Here is a 16,624-nt window from a genome sequence, read left to right on the forward strand (position 1 = left end):
GTGCTACCATCAGTGCTACCGTCTAGTCCACGTTATGACATGGAGCAGATTGTGATAGAGGACCTATTCCAGAAGTGGTTAAATCGATAACCGAGGAGGCCTCCCGGCTGTTACCGAGATACAGCCTTTGCAGTTAAAAATCCACCTCAACGGAAAAGAAGAAGATTGGTCAACTGACGGTTTATTTTGGACAATTTGGAGTCTTTGACGAAGAGTATTAGTTGTAAGTAGTTTGTAATTTTTTGTATTAAAGATATTTGTAGCTTCAATGATATATTTAGAAGGAGAATTTTTAGGTAGAAAGTAAGTTAGATATTTTTAGTTATTTACCTTAAAAATAACTTGGCATCCCTATAATAGAATTTTTATTCAAGCTTATTTATTTAAATTTTCTTTATTTACTAGAATATTAGAATGAATGGTCAGGGTGAATCTGATGCCAGTTATGATGATATTATCATGCAACTAGGAGGTGAGGAAGATTTGAGTAAATCTCATCTTCAGGATGATAATAATCATGACAATATTTTATTATTTTGTTGAGCTTTTTTTAGTTATTTCGATTCGTTACACGATTCTGTAGAACTGAGGATGCACTTTGCTGATGATTTGTCGCATTCTTGTCTCAGATTGGACCAGAAGTTTCCAGACATCCACTTTGCATTTAGTTCACTTGCACTGTCCAAACGATTGTTTACGTCCTTGGTACGAATTTTGAGTTGCCATGTTTGTTCAGAGACAAAAAAAAAACTTTATAGTCATCATATCATAGTGTCCTCAACTTGGTTCTCTTCTATATAATCTTCATTTATTAACTCTTTCACCTGCCTAAATTCATCAGCACTTTTTGAACTGGATTAGTTGTGCCCCTGACTAGAAAATTGGAAAAGTTGGTGTTGATTCAGATTCATTCTATTTGATGTATTCCATTTTCTACTAGTATATTGATTTCGTGTTCGATCTGATGGTCCACCAGCCATTGGGTCCAATCTACACATCTTTTCGAAATAGTTTGTTTTTTACATTTTTGTCATAATTTTGTATTAGCAAGGTATATTTTGTATGAAATTTACCCAGATTACTAATTAGAATGTGCTGTTTTCTAATGTAAACATACAAGAAACTCAAACAGACTGGCGTTTACGTCGTCATCTTTGGCCGTTAATTTTTGGTTTTTGGGTTAGTAGTAGTGACGTCACGCGCCGTTTATTTTGTCGATAAAGCCCCGCGGCGTGATGGCGTCAGGGGTCGGCCGAAGAATTTACCGCCAAACGGCGGCGGCGGCAGCAACCCGGGGACGGCAGCAATAAGATCGTCGTGGGGGCCTTTTTCTTTCAAAACAAAAATTAAAACTCTTATTTCCTCCCTTTGAGGAACGGAAACACGTAAGCAATATAAGTGGAAAGTTTCTTATTGGAAAAATTTGGCCTGGGCTTTTGACGGTTACTGAGGGCGAAAAGTCGATATTATAGGGTTCTTGTGGCTTATTTGATCGTGCAACAAGGCTCGTATATTTGACCCGAAAAACCGTGTTTTGATGGGGAGCTTTTTCTTGTTTTTTATTTGAAAATGTTTGCACGACTTTTATAGCTAAACCGGACTTTTAATATCATCCAGCCAAGTATAAACCTTAATTTTATTAAAAATGCCATTTTATACAAAATTTTATGAAATGTAGATAAGAAACAGTTTTTAATGTTAAAATAACTGATTTACTGTTATTTATTTAATGTTTTTTTTTAAAAAAATAAAAATATGGTTCAATTTCAACAAAAAAATCAAACCGAGTAACGTAGTTAACACTTTTCCTGTTATCAAAACAATGTTTTACATGTGCAGGAAAGTTTGTTAGCGAAACCACTAACCGACATAATTTTGTACGTAAAACCATTAAAGTGTAAAGCAATTAATAATAAAAACATAGTAACCTAAATTCTGCCGATACCAAAATCGGCCCAAGCTGATTAATTACCATACTGATTATTTTAGTCGTAATTTTGGTTATAAATGATAGACGCTTATAATAAAATTTGCTTTGAAATCCTGTAAAATAATTACCAATAGTTCATAATAAATAAATCCAGCAGATGTTATAAGTATTGAAACAGAAAAATTAAATTAAACTGCAGGGTGTCTACTAAAAGTCAAAATAAAAAAATCCTGTATAATCCAAAACTACAATAGAAGATATATCAAAAAACTTAAAAATAAAGAAGTATCCTCATTTTTGAAAATATGGCTCAATTGCAAAACTATTTAATATGTTTATCTTATTTAATTTTTTTCTACCAAGTCCCTCTGTGAATAACTGTTTGTATTATTATTTTTTTTTAATTGAAATATGCAATAATACAGAATATATTCTTATTCAAACAAATTTAATCTAAACAGCAGGAATCCAGCGATTTAAAAAACAAATATGCATGTTGTTTCTTTTTCAAGAATAACGGAATATCAAAATTGACTTGCCTACTTCCAAACATCAAAGGCAAAGCAATCTGTCGCAATTTTACGTTACAAAGTTTAGCCTCAAGCCCAATAGAAAAAAAAAAACTTCCACTTGTATAAGCAAACCTTTTTAAGGGTAAGTAGGAGAACAAAGAAGCTATTTTTGGGCCAAAACGTTTTAAATATTTCCACCAAAGTTGTTCAGAAACCTACAAGTACAGCTGTTGAAATATGTAATTAAAACACATTTTTTTTAATTATTTATGAAAATAATGAAAGGTGACAATAATTGTTTGACTGTTACTTAATTTAGACAATTTTTTTTCTAAAAAGTTTCGCTCGAAATATCAGAAATCTCAGAAAAGTAAGATGCAAACCGTTTTGTCTTAACATTAACCGTTTGTCTGCTACAGCCTACGAAATATTTGAAAGTTCAATGTTTAATAGTAAATATCTCGAAAACTGCAAAATATAGCGAGAAACTTTTCAGAAAAACGAGACAAAGCAGAATCAAAAAATAGTATCATTCAGAAAGATTGCCAAACTAGGAATCATAAAAATATTTTAGATGTGATTCATTTTTTCTTTTTGGTTGTTAATTTTTTTTGCCGCCAATCGTCTATATGTGGATATAGCCTCCAAGTACAGTACCTCCTATTCTTAGTTGGCCAGAAATTCTGTGATCAATCATATAAACGAATACATCTAAGTCATGATGGTTTAAAAATCCCATGGTTATTCCCTTTATAAACATTAAAGACATTAGTATAACATAGGTAAATAGATAGGCACCTTGAAAATTACTGAGAACTACTGAAGAAAGCACGGCAAAAACGATCATTGATGAATTTTTGGCAATTAAGGAAGGTTAATGAATTAGGATCTGAAGGCACACGCTTTAAGCTTTGATACATAAGCTTTGGCTTAGCTTGTTTAAGAAGTGAGAAACGAGCATTATACCTTCATAAAACTATCACTAAAATTTGTATCAAAAATTTGGTTACATTTTACTCGTTACTCTCCAGCAACCAAGTTCTACCTCGAGGTCTCCAAATCAATAAAACGAAATTAGGGTAAAAGTCAAACAGAACTGTGAACTGACAGAACTGTATCAGTTCAAAAACATTTATTTTTACCACAATAACACTTTTAAACTTTCAACATTTAAGCATTAACAATCACCATTCTTCTTCATTTGGTCTAAATTCGATTAATTTGGTGTTCAATCAGGAGTTATTTTACTCTCAAAAACTGATTGTTCATTCAAACTTAACAGCTTGAAATCGAAGCTTTCGCATTTAAACAAATGGCTTTCGTGTGATTTTCGAACTACATTAAGCTTCATTGTGCCTGCAAGTGCAAATGGGCGAAAAGGCGTTGAAAATTCGTTAAACATTCAAAGTCCTTTCGCTCAAAAATGCCGCATCGCCTCGAAGAAAACCCGTCCGTTTGTGCATAAGGAACGATTGTTTGCCCCCCGAGGGGCGGATCTCTATTTCAAAAGACAATCTTCCGGAAGGACTATTTATTCTGGAAATTTTCCTTTCAAAGACGGTTGTATTCGAATGGATAGTTATCGTGTTTTATTGTAAATAAAAGATTTTTAGAGCGACGACGGCCCGGAATTCGTTACCGAGAATGTTATTTTATTTTTTTTTTGGTTTTGGGGGCTTTATCAAATTGAGACGAGGGAAATGAAATGGGACCCGACGGTAATATGATTGGGAAATCGCCAACAAAGTGTTAGCAATTGCAGAAATTCTGTTAGGTGTGTACCCAACTTTATGAATTTAATCAAACGGAAAGTTAATCCGTAAAACAATACCAACAATGCAACAATAAAATGCACGATGCACGCTGTAAACAATACCTACTCATGCACTCAGTAACCTTTCACTGTATTACATTTTTTTAATATCACAGCCTTTCGTACTGTTTCCATTCTTTTTCGGAGATTCCTGCAGCAGTTGCGAAATTAAATTCTTGCATTACACTGAGCAACTGCATACAGACAAAAAATGTGGCGTTAAATTGGGATGACCTATTTTATCCCTGAACTCCAAGTTGTATCATTGGATCTGACGTGGATTGGATTTAGCCCAAAGGGGGGGTTTTGCTTAGTTGATGGGATTGCGGCAGTTGAGTAGGTAATTGATATCTTAAATCACTAAAAAGATATTTTATATTGCTTCGGGTCCTGATAGGTTGATCCTGCTTTAGGCAGGGTTGTTGAAATTTAGACTCAAAAAAGTGTAATTTTGCTTGAGTGAATTGTGAATTTCCATACTATACTGACAAGGGTCGATCCCTTTGCTTATTTATGTTGTTCAGTGTCTGAACTTATCTTGAATTAAAAAAGAATTAAAGAAATAGGAAATATTAACTTGCAAATAAGTAGGAAAACATTCCACAAAAAAACAAACAAAATTTATTCTACATACCCTAATTCTAGGTCAATACTCAAATTTTTCACGAACCTTCCCTGTTAAGAAAACATAATTCAACCTAATGGAGCAAAAGTAAACATCTCAGCTACAAAACAGTTTTTTTTAACAAAATGGAGCAATAATAACTGAAATGAAAGAGATATATTATAGGGTTGTTAAAGGAAGACATACAGATTTTAATAGCTGAGGAAGGAAATCAATATAGTGCATATTCGAGCTTTTAGATTTAAATCTTATTGCTATCGTTTACTGAAAATCATCGATTTAACACGAAATATCATTGACATAAACTGTATCAATATCATTTGAGCAGTTTATGGTTTACTTATAAAATGATGTAACCTTAAAAAACATGTTTTCCTGTGTAAAAACTAGAAAGAATAGCCTTTTTCTCTGTCACTTTGTTTGGATGCAATCAAAGTAATGTGACTATTGTCCAGGATTAAAGGATTAATTTATTTTGTTGTGGCTACGTCAGGTCATTAGGAAAACCTACAGTCTGAGTTGACGTAATTCAGATTAATTACACGTGCATTAAGGATTCGCTCGTTGTGGCTACATAACGCAGAACAACAAAAAATCTAATCACTGATAATTGTTAAATTAAGTTAAATGGGTTATATCATTAAATTTATGTAAGTAACGTGCGTATGGAGTGTAAAATATAGTTAATTATAATGTAAAACACACTCAAGTGGTGTAATGTACCAAAATCAGAATTTATGTAATGGTTTGTGTTATTTTGTTTTAAAAACAATAAAAATATGCAAAGTAAAAATTTTTCCAAAAAAAATCAGGGCTACCAATAATTAGACTTAATGAGGTTTTAACTTAAGTTTAGTAAAAAAAAAATTGCTTTAGATTTATTAATTGGAATTCAAAAAAATAAAGCGATTGACAATTTACTTTCTGATACATATTAAATCATGAATAAATTTAGTGCCTAATTGTAAAAAAACGATAGAAACATATTTCTATAATTTTTTAGTCTTCTGAATAAATTGGTAATTAACTCGACTTTAAGAAATACAACCACGTGGAAAAAAGGCCTTAGCCAATTTAAAACGAACGAACAAAATTTAATCCGCCTTCAAATTGCTCATTATGAGCACAAAATATCTCGAGTTTGGTTAGAGCGGATAAATTGAGCTCAAACTTACAAAGAGATTTTCATTATCTACGTTTCAAGACTTACTCTACAAAGTTTTTCAGCTTAGTTGATTTTGGTTAACAAGGCTTACTAATCTAGATATTTTTTGTAGTTACTTTGACTTTATTCGTAATATTGAATAATACTAATAGTTCTTCAACATCATAATCTTAGTCTGCTACCAAAATCGAGGTGGTACTATTTTTTAGCTGTTGGAAAACACTCAATTTACATTACTTACAACATGCAGATTCTCTGGCTTTCACCACAGTACCAATTTACACCTTATGTACACTTTTTACTGTTTTATTATAAATTCTCGTCAAGATATTTTACCTAGTATTTGAAGACATGTTAGCAACCAACCAGAAATACTAAGAAAACAAGTGTGTATAGTTACAAATAAACTAAATCGCAAATATTTTGTTAGTTGTTAAGGTCTTGACTTAGCAAAGAATTTAGTTTTTGTGATATTCGAAAAAAAAATTGATATTTAACTGCCATTTTTTGCAATCAATTTTATGTTAATACTTGTATACTTGTAATATCGAAAATTTGAAAATTGGAGAATAAAATTCGAATTTTATACAGGGTGGTCCAGTTTTAAATGTCAATAATTCACCATTCGATAGCCCATCAAAAAATAAGTTAACATACATTATGTCATTTTCATGAAAAATACTTCTCAAGGTACATACAGTCCATAAAAGTTCAGTTTAAAAAATCGGTTTCTTGTTATAACTGTCAGACCACTGGAGCAATTTTAATCAAATTTGGAACAAATACATATGAAATTAATACTCATTAGGTGATTTAATGACGTTTGTCGAAACTGTCTCTGTCTGTTAATTTTTCTACCTTATTCTCTACGTCACTGGATATTTTTCAAAAATTTCAATTTTTTTTACTTTTCTTGTTCAATTTAACAAAATAAGTATATTTTATAAAATTCTGATTTGAAACTTTGTTTACGAGATAATTGAGTTATTACGTTCAAAGACCCAAAACCAGCCCAACCCAACTTAAGAATTGTCTTGAAAACTGAACGGTGAAAATTGACCTAAGAAGCTTAAAAAATGTCTTTGTAGCCAATTTTCATAGTTTCCAGACAAATTAAAAGACTTTAGTTTTGAAAATGTACTTATTAACCAGTAAATTTACTTTGAAACGATGAAAATTGACTTGAGAGGCTTAAAAATTGTCTTTGTATGCAGTTTTCACGGTTTTCAGACAAATTGAAAGACTTTAGCTTTGACAATTGACTTGGAAACTGTGAAAATTGACTTGAAAGGCTTAAAAACTGTCTTTGTAGTCAGTCGTTATAGTTTTCAGATAAGTTGAAAAACTTTAGTAGTGAAAATTGAATTGTAGCCATGAAAAACTACTTTATCTAGAATTTTTGACTGCAAATTCACACATTTCAACCTTGAAAATTGACTTGGACACCAAAAAGTGACTCTGAACCAATGAAAAGTGACATTAAAAGCTTAAAATTTGCATTTGAAGTAAATTTTCATAATTTGAAAATACATTTCAATATTTTAGTCTTAAATACAGGATATTGACATTAGATTCATGAAAATTGACTTGAAGACTAACTTTTCAAGTTTTTTTACTTTGCTTTTCATTTTCTTATAACTCTGGACTATTTTTAGGGCTTTAAAACTGCTTTCATCTTGGAAAATCGAGTTTTAGGGTTATCTTCACCAAGTTTTTGACATAACAGATTTAAAAAACTATTTTTACATTTTCCATAGGCTTAAACATGCCATTTTACGCTTTGCTAGTGTTAAATTGACTTCTAGGCGCTTCACTGTGCTTTAAGACTGAAAAATCGAATTTTAAACTATTTTTTATAGTAAAAGTTAAGTTTCAGACTTTTCATTGATAAAATTAAACAATTGTGGCATTAAATGTTCCGATATTAGTCTTGAACACTAATTATTAGAATTAAATTAGTTCGGAAATTCGGACTGTTACCAGTGTGTAATTGAATAAAAAAAAGTTTGAATTGAATGACCAGTTTTACACTACCTATAGTCTAAAAAATTGAACGCCAGTAAACATTAGTCCAACAATCCGGTATTTTGACTATTTCCAGTGTCAAAAATTAACTTGAAAACCTCAGAGATGACCAGATTTGAATCCTTTTGAACCATTTTAAAGTAAAAAATACAATAACCCGTAGACATTTTTGTCAATTTTGAACAATATCCAGTGAGCGTAGAAAATAAAGACTATCCTTCTAAACAATTTTGAAGAATGTCATTCACATCACATAACGAGTACTCATTTCATAATTGCTCGTTCCAAATTTGATCAAAATTGGTCAAACGGTCTGACAGTTGTAGCAACTCTGGAGGTCTGTGTCTTCCTTAGGAAGCGTTCTTCAGGAAATTGGCATAATGCATGTCAATTTATTTTTTGATGAGCTATCAATTGGTGAATTATTGACATTTAAAACTGGACCACCCTGTATATGGCAAACTAGCATGTTGACTTAAAAATGTACCTAAATCACAACACATTACCAACTTCTGTTTTACCTGTTCTGTTGATTTTTCTATGTTTTAGTGCAGATTTAGCTAAATATTAGAGAAAAATTGCAAGACTACATCCAAATTTGTGGTCTAAAGTGAATAATGTTCTAAGTACAAAGATGATCTACAGATAAGATGAATTAATTATTATTTTGTCTATCTAATCTTAATAAGTGGTCTAATCAATATTCGGTCAAGCTAAACAATAAAATTATACTGTTTTCAACAAGCTTATTGAATATATCACCAAAAATAAAGCTTGAAATAGTCACGCAAGCTGAGTGAAGTAAACGTTGAAGTTTCAACACGCACTTCTAAAAAAGAAACGCAACAATGCTGTTTTTGGAGAAAATAGTTTGTGCTAATAAGTTCTTAATAGGAAAAGACTTAAATTAGTTATATTTTATACAGTGAAGCATAAAATGGTTTAGAGTGACATTTTCGGGTCAGGTCAGTTTCCTTCCCACTTCAAAGATGAGATTGATATAATATGACGTGCCCATCACAATGACCAAATATAAACTAGGTTGCTTACATTGATAGACTAAAATTTTATGCTGATTGATGACCAGGATTTAAAACTGTAATTAAAACATGTTAAAAAATAATCCAAAAAAAAAGTTCGATTATATTTTTGCCATTACAAAATTGCATTGGAAAAATATCCAGTGGAAAGGTTGTTATTCTATGTCACGCATTTAAATTCCCTTGGTTAATATAAATTATATTCTAAAACGCCCATTTTATGACCACTACTGCACTGTAGATATCTGACAATCGTTTTTATCTGAAAAAACTGTTCCAATTTTTCAGACTGGAGTTCCAATGTTATCTTTTGCACCAAAAATAACTGAAGAACGGAAGTAAAACAGAAAATGACCAAAACGAGTTACATTCTACTTATAACCCTTAGTTGCATTAAAAATTCATTCATTGTGGAAACATACCTTTAAAAATAATTGTACCACTTCCTGGACTAGAACAGAATACACTTTAAAACCAAAATGGTAAAACGGTCACTAATACACAAAAAACAAACTAAAAATTCAAAAACGCGGCTACAAACATAAAATAACCACCTAAAAGGCAGCACGGTACCGCATAATGTCCTGAGAAAGTTTTTTTTGCGTGGACGCCACGCGTTTTTCGGACAGTCCAAAGCGCGGACAGCGCCGACCTTTTCTAATCCAATACACATCAAACTCTACTGCGTTGAAACGGCAACGCAGCAGGACGAAGGAGGCGAGGTCCTTTCAAGCTCACCGTTGCCACATCTACCCTCCCATTATCCTTCCTTCCCCAATCTAAAACTATAACCTCCCGGAAATGTGCCCCAACAGGACTGATATTTCTAAAGTTATTGTAAAATTTGGCAACGTGCTAGGCTGCCCTTTTGCACTGAGTCGTCGCAGGACCCTACGTAATGCACAGGACTAGGTTTTGGATATTTAATAGTGGGAGCTCGTCAGCCTGGTTTGGTCAATTTGGCCCTTTTACAAAAGGTCGACGTTTTATTTTAGGTTCTGGTTAAGTTAATTATCAGCATACGAAAAAGGCCGCTGAATAGAGTGCTCAGGGTTTGCAATGTAGAACGGAAAAGAAATCGATAGATGCAAGGTCTGGCTCGCTATCAAGCCGTTTCGATTCTATTAATGCTAAAATTGTTTTTGTTTTACCTCAAGGTTAATACACTTAAGTTGAATTAGCCATAAAAGGTTATTATTGCAATTATGTAGAGATAAATACTTATTTTAAGGGAGAGGTCTTATTAGACTAAACTGTATCAATACAATGTACAATCCCGGAATAAACCAAATCAAATATTTGCAAAAACAATATACAAATTCTGTAACATATATTTCGTGTTTGAAGCCCTATGGCTCAGAGAATTCTCTTCAGAATTACTTTACTTATTAATATACGAAGTTTTGTTATAATCGGTTTATCAGGAGCGGAGCTGTGGGGTTTACTATGGCCGCATTCCAGTTGAACTTTCATCGAAGGTGCAGAGCAAATTTGATGTGACGAAGATGTCTGTCAAATTACGTCACCGTGAAGTAAAATTTGCTCTACACTCTCGAAAAGAAGGATAAAGCCAGTATAGAATCTGATCATTTCTATGAAGAAAGTATGTTTTACTTGGACAGGTATGAAAGTTTCAAAATGGTTCAAAAGAAAACAACAGTAAGAATAAACAACCATGACAAACAATGATTTCGACAAAGAAACAAACATACTTTGTTGATTTCCAAGAGAAGACTGATCCACTACTTCATATAATTTTCATTATAGTTAATGGATATGAACTTACACCTGGCAAACAAATTACATTATTTATTGTCTAACGTACTCTAAAACTTTTGTTATTATCAACCGCATACCAATTTCAAGCGCACAACTAATCTGATAAGATATTTAGCAAAAACTTCCAACAGTCAACACACATTTTAGTTTGTCTTGGATGTGTCTGTCAAACCGATACAAAATGTCCACATATCAACTCCTAGTTGTAACGATTACTTGTATACAACTTGGTGCTTCTCAAACCAGCAGTCAATACCCAGGAACCTCCCTAAGACCAATACTGTCCGAATCAGAAGCCGAACAACTGACCGAAGAAAAATACTTGAGCGATTGGACCCCTGAGGAAGTAAAAATACCCGAAACACCACACTATTCAGTTGGTAATGGAGGCAAATTTCAAAGCATCCAAGACGCTGTAAACGCTGCTCTTAATGAGCATGTAAACGAAACTGATCGTCAGTATATTTTTATTGAAGATGGTGTTTATGAAGAAACAGTGTATATACCTGCAGGTATGCTAGTTATTTTTTTTTAAATTCAAGAAATTTAAGAGAAGAAATCTTTAATAGACATGACCATTTCATCACACATAACTGAACTAATTACATTACTAATTACAGCTTCAGTTCCTCTAACCTTGTATGGTACCACCGAAAGCAAAATCACCCTAAACCAATCAGCTGGAATGACAACAGCTACCTGGATCGATAAAGTAAACCCAAATGGTACTCGATACCAAGAAGGTGACCCAGCCTACTTCATGTACACTATGTGCGTTAAGAAAGATGAAACCAAGCCAATAGGCACTAGATGCACTGCAGTGGTATGGAATAAGAACAGAGACACCCAAATCGTCAACCTTACCATCCAAAATTCTGCTATGGTTTTAGAAAACGCCCAAGCCGTAGCTTTACGTGCAGACAGTGATACTATACTAGAATCTGTTAAATTGCTAGGACATCAAGACACGTTCTACGTAGTTTCAGGAAAAACTTTGGTCAACAATTCCTACATTGAAGGCGATACTGACTATATTTTCGGTGATGGTGTGGCGGTTTTTCGTAATTGTACTTTTATGACAGTGGATGATCGGAGAAGCGGTGGGGTAGTTTTTGCCCCTAAAACTGCCGCCCTTGAAAAGTATGGGTTTTTGGTCGTGGCTGGGAGGTTTGAAGGTGGAGCTGGTCAAAGTGGTGTGAGACTAGGACGAGTTTGGGATACTACTGGCGTTTACGTGCCAGACGAGTCTCCTAATGGGGAGATTTTGATTAGAGACAGTTGGATTGGGGGCGTTTATAACAAAACTGCGCCTTGGGGATCAGCGGCAACTAGTAATCGCAAGTTTTCTGGTAACACAGATTTAGACAGAGATCTGAACGATAACAACTATAATAGATGTTGGGAGTACAACAATGTTGATATTACTGATTAAATATTTTTTCTTTCAAAATGAGTAGTGTATTCACCCAAATGAAAATTAATATTAAAATTAATAATCTTGTTCTTGGACCAATCAAAATTCTTGACTTACCGTTTTCTGATTCCGTCGAACTTGGCAATGTCCACCTATAATCGCATCTTCGTCGACTTCCAGAAGCTTTCCTCTTTTCCTCCCCAATAACTTTTGCATGATCACTATCAGGTGTGGTCAATGGTTCGTTTACTACATAGTTGCAATTCTCGTCCATGCTACTTCGATATTTTTGCTCGGCACCACCCAAGAGCCTACCGAAAGGAAACACATCGCTTTTCGAGTAGAAAAGTTGATTGTCAAGCCGATTGTTGCCCTCGCGTATTGGAAAACTGAAAACCCCAAAACTAAACATAGAAATAAAATTTAAACAGCGGGAACGTTGTGGAAAACTCGACTTTTTTACGAGCGGGACGTGCGGGAACAAAAGCGACTCTTTTGCAGTTTTATACGTTTCCTCTAGGGCTCATGTTCGATTCATGAGTTGGATAGAGTTTAAATGAAGTTAGTCTGACGTTTTGTGGTTTTATTACGGTTTTTTCCTTCAAGTTTTCAAGCCTATACACTTACCTCACTCTCCCCTCCTTGTCTTTGTAACTATGGGCAACTTCTCTATACGATTGACTGCGACAAGGTTTCCTATAAATTACTTTAGTTCTACTACCACCATTTTTAAATGTGTAAACTAACTTAACCTGGAAAAACTGTCTTTCTTCCTGAGAAAACGGAGGTTATTTATGGAATCCAAATGATCTTCATCAACTAGAATGTCGTTTTCGTCTTTACAGCAGTCTCCCAAGTCACCATGGCATCGTTTCCGGTGGCTAGCGCTCAAACTTTCTTCACTGAGAACTAAAATGCCGGCTCTGCTCTGTCTAAGGACGTATCTTCTGGGTTTTACCACTTCCGTTATCTGAAACAGTTAAGAAACTATTGCACTGTTGTCAGTGACTTTCTGCGTTTGCAAAGGGTAGAGATCAAACCTTATTTTCAACCAGAAGTAGTCATGCTTTTTAAAATCAATTTTATTGGAACTGCCAAAAATTTAGATGTAGAGAGCAACGCTACTGAAGACTTAGGAAAATCATACTGAACATTTTAAAAGCGACAATAGAAAACGTACTTCAAAATGAAAACGTACTGTAAAATGAACAAATATAACAACATCTCTTAAAGAGGAAATTAAAAAGACGTGAGTAACCTAGAACCGTATGAAACTACTTCTGCAGATAATTTACCTTGACTTGGATAAGACAAAATTTAGAAAACTTTGTTCAATAAAATTCGGTGGATACAAAAACCACAGCTTATATGGTATTCATTAAAATGTCAATAAGGCCAAAGTTCTTCGTAATTATCTAGAATAGTGAATAGCTGTAATTTGTACTGTGCCTTATTCTCAACATAGAAACCACGAAAATATATGAAAGTTCTTTAAAATGGATGTTGAGAAAGATTTAAACATGTAGGATGGGCTGTTGCCAATAGTAGGAGCTCTCTAATTATTGTTAAAATCAAATAAAGACAATTAATTCACTTTGGAACTCTTATTTTTTAAATGTCACCATTCTTGTGTGATTGAGTTTTGTTATTAAAATCGTTGATAAATACAATAACTTTTCCAAGTTATCAATCACTTAATCAATTCTTTTTTTTTAAATAGTACGAATCTTGAAAATAGGTATGTCAACTTCTCTAATATAAAAGTAATATAAGATTAACAAACAAAATTGTGTCATTTTACGTTATTGATGTACTGTTATCATTCAAAATGTTATCTGATTATTCTACAGCATTTTTGCAGATAAAATATGAAACTTCCTGTTAAGGGCCAATTTGTCAGTCTCCTGGTAATTTAATCAAAAAATATAATTTCCCTGAAACCGCCCCGAGTTGATCAATATTTAATTTCTCCACCATTTTTGTGATAAACCAAAAATTTATTCTTACCTGAATATTCGTAGGTTTAATGTTGCATATTACAGTTTCGGCTGTGGCTAAATAACCGATCGGTCTTTCCTTCCTTTTCCCGGACTTTCTATCCATAAGTCCGCTTTCCGGTAAGGTAAACTTCAAATAGCCGTCGTTCTCAGCTCGTTTCCTGCTCTCTTCCAGATCGAATTTCTGTTTGGTTTTCTGGAATAAGTCGTCGCTCCTGGATCGTCGATGATAAGGCCTCTGGGATTGTTTATTGTCCGATGGGACGTGCAACAGCTTGGATTTCACTGTAAGTAATTGGAATCTAAAAAGCTTTCGGAATTTTCCCAGTTGATATTCAACTTGTCGCATACCTTTAATGTCTAAAACGTCGCTTCTCGATTTTTTCAAACTGTACGGTTCAGTGGGTTGCAGTCTTGATAAGTTTCGAGTAGTCTGACCTAAAAGAACACACTATACTAATAAGTTTAATGTTAGGAAAAATGTATTTTAAAAGTCAGTTGGAAAATGAAGAACTTGTATATACCCTCTCTCTACGATGTTTGCTTATACTTCAAAACTAACTCTTCTTGAAACCAATAACTTTACCTTGAATATCATTATACAATTCGGCAGTGCGGCTTCTGCGTTTTTTCGAATATGACCTTATAGCCACCGAATCGCTGCGACATCTTTGTACATGTTTTGCAGGATCATCCACAACAGACGGTGTGACTTTGACCGTTGAAGATGACCTAGTTCAAATGGATGTTGAGCTTTTCGCAGATTATGAAATAATATTAGGAGAATTTACCTGCAAGAAGCTAATTTTGCCTCTAAGTTGGCGCTTCTGGAACGTTGCAAATGCTTTGTATTGCGATCAGTGTCTTTGGATAAGGAGTTCCATTTTTGTACTCTAGTTGCGTCATGGTCTCTAGTCTCAACTGTTAAAATTAAGTAATTGAAAATTAAGAATATTATCATAAATACCTATATTAATCAAATGTTAAAGTCAATAAGTCTAGATAATATGGTAGAGTAAAACCACATAAGTTTACCTAATAATTTTCCTTTTGAATTATAGAGTTGGATAGTGGGTAAAGCGATGTGTGGTGAAGACTTGGAGGTGGAAATTTGCCAGTTCCAATTTTTGGGTTTCTTCAGTTGCAGACATATGACTTCGTTCAGGTAGTTTTCTACCCCAGTCATTATTAACTGAAAATAAAGATGTAAAAGATAAATCATCTAAAAAATCTAAAGTTCCCAAAACTACTTTAATAAGATTTGAGATTTCCAGTTTGCAATTGATACAAAAAATGCAGCAAGCTAAAAGCTGCTATTTTGACCAATCAAAAAACTTTATGTTTACGAAAAAATTATGTGATTTTGCAAAATATGCCTAAATTAAGTTTGACATTATCAAACATCTTATATAAAAAACTATGATTGGAATGTGCAAGTCACTTTACTCCAGTTAAAAACCTTTGACGAACTTTCATTTGTGGATATTCGATTTTTAGTAACTATTTTCTTTAAAACGTTGTTTGCTAGATGTGATTCATTGAATAAAACTCTCTTATAAGCAATAGAATTATCTAAAAATGCAACAATACACTACACAATACTGTTTGAAGTATAAAAATTGATGGTTATCCTATTTTTTGAGCATCACCGTATATTTAAAATTTAGTTCGGCCTCTTCCTCAATCTTAAACCTTTGTATTTTGTATATTTTACTATCCAGTTTATTAAAATCAGAAACATTTCTGTTATTTTGAATTTTGTAGTTTTTTTTTGTTTTAGAGGCAACGGATAATTGCATCATATTTACAAAAAAGTCAACGCACTGATTAATCTGATAATCTCTTTAAATATCTTGGATTTCCAGACACATTCTATGACACATTCTAAACAGCTATACTAAGTGGCGGAACTTTTTCCCATTTGGTTACTATTATAAGTTTCCACCATGTATACTAAAAGTAGTGTGATTATTTAGTTTTTATTTATATTTCAGAAGTATACTGTTACAAAATGTTGTTTGAAACTGAAAACCACCTGCAAACCATCTTAAACTCTATATTTAAAACTATGATTCATTGAAAAATTTTGGGCAATCCCATTCCGAGAATTTCTTAGTTTTCTGATGCAGCAAATTGAAATATATCCCGGAAAGTCCAGTTGGTGCTTACCTAATTCACTAGATCTACTATTTCCAAGCTAGATAATCGTATCTTTGCGTTAAAATTAGAGCACAAACCCACACATATCCACCCGTATACAGAGAGCACCAAATAACTTACACGCACACTTCACATTGAAACAAATTCGCACTGATCCAGAACGG

General features: G+C 33.3%; 2 protein-coding genes across 4 annotated transcripts in view; one reads left to right on the forward strand and one right to left on the reverse strand.

The window, feature by feature from the left end:
- The window catches only part of LOC145739562 (uncharacterized), a 48,628-nt gene extending 32,012 nt beyond the window's left edge, over positions 1-16,616 (reverse strand). For 2 of the 3 annotated variants that reach the window (XM_081994961.1, XM_081994956.1), the window contains exons 1-9: positions 16,470-16,615; positions 15,336-15,492; positions 15,092-15,221; positions 14,887-15,032; positions 14,652-14,738; positions 14,311-14,585; positions 13,056-13,273; positions 12,931-12,999; positions 12,421-12,692 (exon numbers count right to left, since the gene is read on the reverse strand). In XM_081994961.1, coding sequence (XP_081851087.1) covers positions 12,421-12,692; positions 12,931-12,999; positions 13,056-13,273; positions 14,311-14,585; positions 14,652-14,738; positions 14,887-15,032; positions 15,092-15,221; positions 15,336-15,486 — 1,348 coding nt within the window. In that variant the 5' untranslated portion in view covers positions 15,487-15,492; positions 16,470-16,615. Of the gene's footprint in view, positions 1-12,420; positions 12,693-12,930; positions 13,000-13,055; positions 13,274-14,310; positions 14,586-14,651; positions 14,739-14,886; positions 15,033-15,091; positions 15,222-15,335; positions 15,493-16,469 lie in introns of all 3 variants that reach the window. The other variant, XM_081994959.1, reaches the window with a different exon arrangement.
- On the forward strand, positions 11,004-12,339 carry LOC145739629 (pectinesterase-like). The gene is made up of 2 exons (XM_081994966.1): positions 11,004-11,401; positions 11,510-12,339. Exons 1-2 carry the CDS (start codon positions 11,047-11,049, stop codon positions 12,319-12,321), a joined length of 1,167 nt encoding a protein of 388 aa, XP_081851092.1. The 5' UTR covers positions 11,004-11,046; the 3' UTR covers positions 12,322-12,339.
- Positions 16,617-16,624: the final 8 nt, after the last annotated feature.

Source organism: Ips typographus, linkage group LG1 (genome assembly GCF_016097725.1).
Source record: "Ips typographus isolate SLU linkage group LG1, UJ_Ityp_2.0, whole genome shotgun sequence".
Taxonomy (NCBI): domain Eukaryota; kingdom Metazoa; phylum Arthropoda; class Insecta; order Coleoptera; family Curculionidae; genus Ips; species Ips typographus.

Bases quoted from the DNA above. Each gene is read 5' to 3' on its own strand.
- LOC145739629 (XM_081994966.1), top strand. From the start codon at position 11,047: ATGTGTCTGTCAAACCGATACAAAATGTCCACATATCAACTCCTAGTT. The intron at 11,402-11,509 runs GTATGCTAGTTA...TACTAATTACAG, and splicing joins AACAGTGTATATACCTGCAG to CTTCAGTTCCTCTAACCTTG.